General features: G+C 41.8%; 1 protein-coding gene across 2 annotated transcripts in view; it reads right to left on the minus strand.

Moving 5' to 3' along the window:
- The window catches only part of sgcd (sarcoglycan, delta (dystrophin-associated glycoprotein)), a 226,197-nt gene that overhangs the window by 11,427 nt on the left and 203,731 nt on the right, over nucleotides 1–11,039 (minus strand). For both annotated transcript variants that reach the window (XM_050040562.1, XM_050040563.1), the window contains exon 7: nucleotides 4,997–5,120. In XM_050040562.1, coding sequence (XP_049896519.1) covers nucleotides 4,997–5,120 — 124 coding nt within the window. The remainder of the gene's footprint in view (nucleotides 1–4,996; nucleotides 5,121–11,039) is intronic.

The raw sequence follows: 11,039 nt of genomic DNA on the forward strand, positions 1-11,039 counted from the left end.
GAAGCCTTTTGGCACGAAACTGTCACTGCGCCAAGCTGGATCTATCGACACCTCCCCCTGCTGCGCCGCCACACCCATCTCAGCACACCTCGGTCTGCCAAACTACCAAACTGAGCGCGCCTCGGGTTGTGCTGCTCGAAACTAGCTCTGCGCGGGGTTCGCCACCCTGTGCTGCGCCGGGAAACTAGAGGCCTATGTGTCCTGCTATTTGGGGGAGGTGGCTGGGCCTAATGCATATCTGTGCCGATGTATGCACATGTAGCGCAAGTGAAACATGAGCCATTATACAGCTTATGAACAGCTGTATTAATGAAAATAGTCCAGAGTCCACATAGGAGTTTGAAGGAAGAAAAAAAGGCTGCACTGGCTTCTGTGGGTTGAAGTGCATCACAGCTAGGTGTATTAATGTCAGGTGTATTGTACTGGAAAAGGCAACTTACCCTTTAAGAGAACGTGCATGTGTAATCAAGTGTCAGTTATGTGACTGCATGGCTTCAATAATCCACAGTGTTTCAATATTCCAGTGTGCGTGTGAGTCTATTTCTGTATCTGCCTGTGTGGTTTGTGGGTGTCTAATGACCAAAGCCACTCTGTAATTGCCGTGGCGGTGCCAAGGGGGTCCTGGAGAGAGGGAGAGCGTGTGTGTGTAAGACAGAGGTTTGACAAATGGACATTTGCAACACTAATGGAGTGTGAGAACGTGATTCTAATTATCTGAATTGACCATCATGAGTTCAACAGCCTCATTCTCGACCACACACCCATAAAAACTGCAGGGAGACATGGCGTGGGCGTGGCTACCGTGCTACTTTTAATTGGACCAAACTGAATCCAAGGGCACCTTCCAGAAACAGTCTCTTCCGCTCCTCGTCCATCTCATATCAGCAGCCTGTCTTAATGTATGAAACTGTTTTTGTGGGAAACTTTTAAACACTTTCTTCTCCCTAATCCTCCTTCGCTGATTTGAACAGATCTGACATGACACGACTGGTGCAACCTAAGGTGGGAAATCCTTTTATCAGCACAGCCGACCGTGATGAATGTGAGGACTGATGTGTGTAACGAATCAGTGGATGGTTGGAAGAATTTAGGAGCAGGGAGGAAAGGATGAAAGAAGGGAAGAAGCAGCATGAGGATGAGGAGTGGATCAGCGAAACAGGGGGAACAAAGATGGTAAATAAGGAAAGTTAAAGACAGAAAGAGGACAGAGGAAGGAGGAGGGGAAAAGGAAGGGAACTGGAAAGGAGGATGGAAAAGAGAAAGTTGTTAAAGTAAGCATGTGACAGACCCAAAGAGAACTGAACTGATGACTGAATGGAGGATGGAAGGAAAAAAAAAACAATCAACTGCTGTTCTCTATTTCCCTGCTCTTCTGTGAGGCTCAGATTCTGGTGGACAGCCAGTATGTGGGAAATTGCCACCTGCCAATAAGCTAAATGCTGGTCCATGTTGGCTGAGGGAGCTAACTATTGTTTGGATTGTTGTTTGCTAAAAATAAGTTTGGACAGGAGAAATATTGAATAGAGATGGAGTCCCGTCAGCCAGCATGGCCGCAGGACAAGAAAAGTTAATTTCTCAACTTGCCAGCACACAGAGTGGGAGGTTTTGTCTTTGTACAGAGAGCACGTTTGAAGTAAGAGGACTGCATTTAATGAAGAATATAATCTTTTAGAGTTCATTTCCAGGACAAATCGAGGTGTTTTCAGCTCTCTGTGCTCAATGGATTCTCATCCCTGCTCATCAAATTCCTTTGGCGTCTCCATCGGATACAGCCTTTAACGTCTGTATGTGATGCACAGCTGTCGCCAAGGTCAAACTGGTGACGTGACGTGGTTAAAATTGTCAAACGGTCTCGGTATGGTTTTGACAACAAATGTACTTGGTTAGGTTTGGATAGATGCTTCATGTCAGTGACATCAGTTCGTGATGGACGGATGGAAGTTTATTTTAAAACAGCATTGACTTTACGTAAAATAGCACTGACTTTTGGTTTCACATGGGACATGAGCAGTGGAGTCCTGGGTAATCTTTGTTTGACCCATCCACCTCCTCTCCCGCCTGCCTTACATGGACTCTCACTCTTTATACTACTCTGAGTGTTTTATATTCCCAAGGATGGGTTTACATTGCAGTTAGATGAATGCCTGGTGTGTTTCATGGAGACGCCAAAGGGTGCCTTCAGTGGTAGTTTCACATACTGAGGGTCGTGACAAAGTATTGGTATTTGATGATCTTGGAATGAGATCGAGCTGCTACAACACATTTTCACGCCGACCTCGTCACATATTGACATTTTGGACATGGACTGTCCATGTGTGTGTGTGTGTGTGTGTGTGCATGCTGTTTTTAGACCCTCCCAACTCAGCTCTTATTGAACTACCCATGTGCTTCGCTGAAAATCAGAAGATGATTCGTTAAATGCTAACTTATGCCAAGTTGTTGCCACACACACAAAAAACAAACAAAAAAAAACTAGAAATGTCCATCAAGCCGGAAATCCGGTGCCACGCTGGAGTACTTAAAGCCCTGTGGCTGGGTTTAGCAAAAAAGAACAGGGCTTGACTTTATAACACTGCTCTCCTGGGTGAAAGTTGGTGTTTGCTGGACTCATCCACCACCCCTCCCACCCGCCGTTCTCAGACTTTCGCCACCTTAATTTTCGTTCTTGCCCGGCTGCGTTTCCCCCTGATGCGGGTGACCGGCAGCGTATTAAGCTGACGTTAACAGATGACTCTCTTTGTCAGTGTCTGATGCCAGAAGTCACTGTCCAAGCGTTGGATTTTGATGATTTCAAATAAACAATTTAATGAAGGGTTTGATTTAAAAAGCAGTGAAAAATACACATTTGTTAAAAATATCATTACATCCTTGAGAATGTTACTGCTCTGAAAAAAACAGGGCAAGATAGACTGTTGTCACAGGTGACATTTTGACTTGTCACAGTAGGAAAAGCACAGGTGTTACCAATAACATCAATAATAGCTTTGTTCCATTGAGATGTCTCAGTCAGTCTGGAAGTCAGCCGGCAGGACACTGAAACTGGAGTAGCTAAATGGAATCCAGCCATCATTAGGGTCCAGGCAGCTAAGCTGCCAGGACACTATTGTAATCCAAACTTTGCACAAAGGTCCATGCTCATGCCAGATATCCTCAGCTGTAAACTCAAGCCAATAGTCCTGATGGTGGCGCTACAGCAAGCGTCTAAAGTTCAAAACTTTGAAAATTCATAACAAATCAACCATACGTGCTACAACTTCACAACTTTCATCAAACTGTAGCCCCAATACTGAAGAAACTTTTGTACATTTAAACCTATTAAAAATTATGAAGTTCATCACTCTGTTTTTTTCAAAAACTGTAAAACTTCTTAAACCTATCTCCTCCCACAATTTTTGCTCAATTGACACCAAACTTGCTACAGAGCATCTTCAGACTGTCCTACAAAAACTATGTTTCTCAGATTTTTGATTTATCAAAAATTGAGCCTACAGTGCATCAAAATGTTTGACTGTAAACGGTACTGTAAACATATACATGCAAATTCTTGCTAAATAAATCTTCAATGTTCATGAAAAAAATGACAAAATTCTAGAGTCATGGTAGATGATGTGTGGCAAATTTCAGAATTTTATCTCAAAAACTGAATTTTTGACAGCATTTTGAATTTTGCTCTAATGTGAACAATTGGAGTCAATGTAAAAATGGCAATTTTAAACATCAGTTTTTCACTTATGGAGCAAATCAATCATTGTTACAAACAAATTACCAACATCTCCATGCTGTCTAGATGCAATATGTGTATCTTCAGATTTTTGTTTCAATAACTGAATTTTTTACAGTGGTTTGAAATCTGCTTTTCCATGCATGGACGGCTGCTGAACCTGCACGTCTGGCTTAGTCAGTTTGTGAAGCTACACATGAATTGTCACTGACTAATTAGCTCAGTGAGACAGAAATTGATTCTTAGTCTCAGAGGTTGTGAGTTCAAGCCTCAGCTGATGCAAAAGGCAGGTTGTGTTGCTAAATTCCTAAATGTCTTCCAATTCTTCTGCTTGTTGCTCAGAATTGCCTAAAAATGCCCGAACCCGACCCATCACTGCGCAGCAGCTATAATCAGTTTTTATTATTTTACAACTCTGATGTTTTAAAACGTCTTCCTTAGGAGGGGAATTTTTCATAAAAAAAGTGATAAGCTGTAGTGACAGACTAAGTATCACATTTTTTAAGGGAAGTTTTTTTTTTATTTTGGAGTGAACCTCTTTAAATTTTTTGTTTCAAAATGAGATGATTACAACCAAAAAGACAAAAGAGAAGACTGATTGATAAGATGGTAAGAGGTAAATGATAAAAGAAAACATGAGTTCATGAATCTGAATCTTTAGCAAATTTCATTTATATCATTCAGAGATTGTGACTAATTTATGTCCAGTGGTTATGTATATTATTTGGCAGTTTTTGAATCNAAAAACTGAATTTTTGACAGCATTTTGAATTTTGCTCTAATGTGAACAATTGGAGTCAATGTAAAAATTCAGAGATTGTGACTAATTTATGTCCAGTGGTTATGTATATTATTTGGCAGTTTTTGAATCAGCTCTCATTCACTTTATGTCTATGCAAGTGCACTCAAATTGTCACAGTGTTGATATTAATATTCTTTAACTGAAATGGAAAACTGTGTGTGCACAGCTACAGTAAGTACAGTCCTACAGAGCAAAGGTGAAGCAGGAAGTTGGACTGTAAACTGGGATGGATGTTTGCAAAGGATAGTCTGTGAAATAATTTTGCAGCTGCCGTTCTGTTTCCCTTCATGTTTCCAAAATGTCTGTTTATTCTGACTGTTTGTGTCGTGTGACCCTTCAGTGATAACTTGGTCAGTACAATGTTATTATTAGCAAACGATAAAACCTAAGTTGTGATAAACTTGAATAAGCTCATATCTTCTTGCTTTGGTGCAGTCCTTCAGACAGTTAATTTGCCCTGCTGGTTGACAAACCTCTCCATCTTTGGACTCCAGTCGCAGCTCGTTCCTGCAGATGGCCTGGATGTCTCCAGCCTCAGCCAGGATCTGGATGCCTTTAGGAGCCTCCATCAGCAGGGAGCGAGTGGGAGACTCCAGCCTGGGAGGAGACAGAAGCACAACAGCTCTGTTACTGAAATCTGTCTCTACTTGATGTTTGGATGAGTGTAGGAGGGAAAATTCTGATAAAACAAAGGATGTAAATCAAGATAAGAAAGATGTTAAAGAGGTGAAAACACCAATATTTTTGTTTCTTTCTTTTTATTTTGATCTTCAGTAGTAAATTTGACTTTGTTCCATTTTCTTAGATTTGATTAGTGTCAGAAGGCCTAATTAGAGTCTAACAAGATCCTGTAAACTAAAGTCATGATTCTGAAGCTTCCTGTTTATTAAACTGTTTCAGCAATCTGTCATCCGGACACCATGCAGATCATAGCAGAGATTGTTTAATCACTTTTACAAAAAAAACAAAAAAACCAATAACACTTGAGCTAATGAGAAGACAGAGTGGGTAGAACGACATTTTAACCTTTATTTTGTGCTCCTCCACCCTTGTCAGAGGCATAACATCCACAAATGGCCCCTTAATGTCTAACACTCAGATTGGTCCTCACAAAGATACACAAGCAGGAACACACTCCAAGGACCACCACCATGAATGGAGTATAAATTGAGTGGATCTGACACTACGGCCCACCTGCATGCTGTGACAGCTTACAAATTTCTGTATAAGGATTAAAAATCAGCCCACTCCTCTTCACATCTTGACAAAACCACTCAGAGCCACGAGCTGATCTTTACAGCAAGCAGCAAAGGTGTCAAAATGCTTCTGTAGATTCAGACCTGCAGAGGAGGTCTCTGTAGACTTCCTGTCACTACGGCAGTTGTGGATAAAATACATGATATTTTCTCCACAGGGAAGGTATTCATTGATATCACATAGTGTATTCAGCCGGGGGATTGTGAGCTTTTGTTACAGGTTCTGTTTATATGCACAGATTCAGTGCATGACGTCCATCATCTGTTCTAGTGGTCTGGGTCTAAGTAAGTATTTATATGTAAGCTATATGCGTCATATGTTCATTGAGAGTATTCTGTTGATTGGTTTATTTATAAGACAGTTATTGCAAGTTGGATAAGCACGGGGAGAAAACCCTGGGCTCTGGAAGTATTTTTCTCTACTGCACATTCCAATTATTGATATCCTCAATATTCATCAACACAGAAACACAGGAGTCTGCTATATAACAGCCCAGTCGCCAGAATAAAATGCTGGCATTGTACATTTCTGCAAACCACAGATATGTTATATTTGTATGTTTCATGTGCATGACTTAGTTTTACATACAGATTACATGTATATGAGCTGAGTTGCTTAACAGGAGGAGGAGGTGCCACAGTTGAGCTGCCAACAGCAGCAGACCCAACACAATCACAAGAAAAATGTTGGCATTGTAAATTTCTGCAAACTATGATCAGTACATTTGCACATTATTATGTTGTGGTTATGTTGAAACTTAACAACTCAAAAATGCTGTGGTTAACATGTGGCTTGGTCTAGCCACAAAAAGCACTTGGTTATGGTTAGGAAAAGATCATGTTTATTTGTGCCACTATACCAGCAGGAAAAGCTGTGATGTCTTGGAAAAAAACAGTTGTTTTTTGCGGCTCTATTCCCACCGATGGGTCGCCACAAAACTCCCATGTTTGGAGCCTAAAGAGCTGATGGAAACACAGCAAGGACTCGCTTTAAAAAACAACCATTTTTGTTGTTTGTTGACCTCCAACAGTGGATTGCAGCTTGGCAGCCATCAAGCCAGACTTCACCATCCCCTCCACCTCCTGACAAAGTTAACTCATACACTGCATTCTTTAAGAAATGTACAAATGTCATGTATTTGTGGTTTGCAGAAATGTATAATGCCAACATTTTATTCTGGTGACGAGGTTGGTAGACTACTGTAGACCGACCAATTTTGTCAATAAAACTGGGTATATATTTTTTTTTTTAAAGATATTTTTGGGGGGCATTTTTAGCCTTTAAATGATAGGACAGACAAGCGTGAAGGGGGGGAAAGAGAGAGGGAGTGACATGCAGCAAAGGGCCACAGGCTGGAGTCGAACCCGGGCCGCTGTGGCAACAGCCTTGTACATGGGGCGCCTGCTCTACCACTAAGCCACTGCCGCCCCAAAAACTGGGCATTTTAAGCCCAAACAAAATGTTTTCCTAACCCTAACCTTAACCCTTATCAAGTTGTTTTTGTGCCTACAGAGCCCGGTCTCACTCTGAAGTCATTGAAATCTGGTGCTTGGGCAGTAACTCCCGGCATCAGACACCTACTAAGAAAGCTGTCTTTTAACGTCAGCATGATACACGGCTGGTCGTCGTTATAGTTTAATGTTATAGTTTAACACATGGTGAGCATCAGGGGGAAATGCAGTGGGACAAGGACTAATGTTAAGGCGGTGAAAGTCCAAGTGGGGCGGGCAGGAGGGGTGACAGATGTGTCCAACAAACACTGACTTTTACCCAGACAGAACGGTGTTTGATCCCGTAAGATAAAGCCAAACCCTGTCCTTTTTTCCTAAACCTTAGCACTTCCTTTTGTTGCTTAAACCCAACATTGTGTGTTGAAGAAAAAAAAAAAAAAATCAATTTGCAGTGTTGTATCGACGTAGTGGTTTTATTTTGAAAGAGACTGTATGCAAACGGTAACTTTCCTGTGAAAATGGAAGTTTATTTTGAAAGAAGACAATGCATGTAACAGACAGAACTTGACACGGTGTCCCAGAACGTCAACAACTTACGCACCCTGGGTACCTTGCATGTCGTATGTGGACGTGGAAAGTCCATGACCAAAACGTCAATATGTGACGAGGTCGGAGTGAGAATGTTTTGGCCTAAACCTAACCACATGTTAACCACAGCATTGTCACAACATGAAACTGAACAGTGTAATGTAAAGAAACGCTGAATTCAGCATATCCATGTCATATATTCTGGTGATTGGACTGATTGTAACAATTGCATAGGTTCATTGTATGGTTGTCAGTTTGATCTATTTCAACTTCAACTTTTTTCAGTAATTATGTTAATTTTTGTCAGTTTGGCATGGTGGCAAATTCCCAAATGCTATGCTGTTGCAGTTGGGAGCCAAACAGCCCACAGACGTTGCTGTCTGCCTGTAAAAATTGCTGAAAAAGACCCAAAACACTGAAGTGCTGATACGTTTGGATGGAGGCCTTTTGTATGTCTGTGCCCAGGGCCTCAGACTGTAACAATTTCACAAATATCCTTGTCTGTGCTGGTGTATTATTGATTCCTTTGCCTCTTTTAGCAGTCACAAAGAATAAGAACAAAATGTTTTGCTTTACAATACTTATCACTAAACTTGCACATATCAACTTTTACTATTAAAGTTGTTACGACTGAAATGTTCTTAATATCACAAGGGACAGAGGGTGAAACAAAGTGTTACAAGTTGCATCAACAAAAGTGACAGACAGTGATATGAAAAAAAAAGAGCAAGGAGAAGAACAGTATAGGAAGCCAACTTATTTCTAATGTAATCCCCTGCAGTTGGCTCAGCTGGTGTCAGTCTCTGAATTTGCTCCTGGCAGGTTTCACGAACAAAGTCGTTGAGGTGGTGACCTGAATTCTCCAGAGAATGAGGAGAGGTGAGAGCAGCTGCGGTACAGTAGTGCTGGTTGCACGTTACAGTAGCAAGTGTTGAAAAACCAGCAGCAAACTTAACTTCTGTTTCAGCAGTAAAATAAGATTAAATCCTCCACGTTTGAGTTCAAACTCAGGTCAGGAGGGAAAAATGCCAGAAAGGAGGATGAATGTTTTCTAAGCCAACGGTACCATGAAGCAGTTTGGATGGAGCTTACCACTTCATGGTGTAGTGTAAGACAGGAGAGAGGAAAGAGAGGAGATTTCAACCATCTGCTTTTAGAGGATTTCCTCACTGTTATCAAGTCAAAAGCTTCACCTTTGTTGAGCCTTCTTGCCTGTACAATTATGATAAAACTTAAATATGTTTTTCTCTCAGACCACTATCACTTAAAACACATTAGTTTAAAAAAAATAAATAAGGAAACTGTACAGTATAGGCGGAGTAAAGAAAGCATCTGGAAAAACAAAAAACAAACTCTAAAAATGTTTTTCTTAACTTGATGTGGAGTACAGAAAGTTTCAGCAGAGGCAGTCCAGCTAAAGCTCTACGTAAACAACCTGCCCACTGACCAGGGACTTTGAGTTTCAGACTCCCACTGTGCAGTAAAGTCTGATGTGTAAAAGCAATTGTTTACTGTAAAGTAAGCTGTGCTACAGTAATACAGATCTGTACAGTAGATTCAGTACAGTGGTTAATAACTACTGTCTGATCTGTCATATTGCCCTCTGAGAGGCAAATTTACAAGAATGGATCGGGACCAAAGAGACAGCGTAAACACAGCCATGAAGTTTTGCAGCTGAGAGCTGAGTACAGTTTGCCTCTTTCTTTACGTCTGATTGCAATCTTCCATGTGGCAAAGTATCAATTTTGCCCGTAGGCAGAACAATGGCCGAGAGAAAAAGACGACAGAACTTATCAGATGAAGAGTAAAGGCAAGGAAGGAATACAAACATGAGAAACTGAAACTGTAAACTTGGAATTTAACACTCTGGTCTGTTAGTGCACTACAGTTACCACCAACTCCCAAATACGATGCTAATAAGATGCTAGATGCTAAAAATCATCTGAGAATTGGACTGTTTTTGTAATGAGGGTCTAGGGTAGGGGTTTAAACAGATGGGGGCCAACTTTGCGCCAAAATTCATGGATTCTTTTATTCATATTTGTGCAGGTTTAGCTAAAGTCGTGCAATCCTTTTGTGAATCTGCCCGTGAGAGTTGGATTGACATACGTTTTCAAACCTCGGTTGAGTTTAAAGAGGCATTTCATATTTAAAGTCTGTGTAAAGCAGCAAAAAATGTCTGTTATAAGTTTGTCACATCACAGAAATATGTGTCATTAATCACTGAGCCAAATTTGAAAGATTAAAAAAATCGCTAAGTATAAAAAATTAGCTCTCAAAATCACACTCACTCACAGTCTCAAAACAAGCACTTCTCTCTGCTGTGAAACGCTGGGGGCGTGTCCGGAGGGGTGTGTCTGCAGCCTCTTGTCTCATGACTCCAGGCTGCAGCCATTCAGTCCACGCCCATTCGCGGGAGGGAAGCGGCCTCCGTGTACTGTACAAGGACGTAACCTCGCACCTGCAGCCGGTGGAACGGGAGGATATAATCCAGGGAGGGAGAGTGTCGGTTCAGTGTGGGTTTTCTGCGGGTACTCCAGCTTCCTCCCACAGTCTGGGTTTTCTGCGGGTACTCCAGCTTCCTCCCACAGTCCAAAGACATGCAGGTTAACTGGTGACTGTAAATTGACCATAGGTGTGAAAGTGAGTGTGAATGGTTGTCTGTCTCTATGTGTCAGCCCTGTGATAGTCTGGTGACCTTTACGGGGAGTATCCGGCCTGTCACCCATTGTCAGCTGGAATAGGCTAGAACCTGCCCGCAACCCCTAACAGGATACGTGATCACAGGAAATGAATGACTGAATGGCCAATAACATGTTTTGTGTGGTCACAGTGACCTTGACCTGCCAAAATCTAATCAGTTCACCCTTAAAGGGATAGTGCACCCAAAAATGAAAATTCAGCCATTATCTACTCACCCATATGCCGATGGAGGCCCTGGTGAAGTTTTAGAGTCCTCACATCCCTTGTGGAGATCGGCAGGGGGAGCGGACAGCACACCTAATGGCAGACGGCGCCCCAGACTAACGTCCAAGAACACAAAATTTAATCCACATAGTATCTCCATACTGCTCATCCATAGTGATCCAAGTGTGCTGCAGCCCCGACATAAAAAGTTGTTTCGAAAAACGTCATGTGAACTCTGTTTTTAGCCTCACTGTAGCCTGTAGCTCTGACTGCTTCTCTGTGCTCCGCGCTCATGTGTGCGCGCTCAGGGTGA

This window comes from Epinephelus moara, chromosome 3 (assembly GCF_006386435.1).
Source record: "Epinephelus moara isolate mb chromosome 3, YSFRI_EMoa_1.0, whole genome shotgun sequence".
Taxonomy (NCBI): domain Eukaryota; kingdom Metazoa; phylum Chordata; class Actinopteri; order Perciformes; family Serranidae; genus Epinephelus; species Epinephelus moara.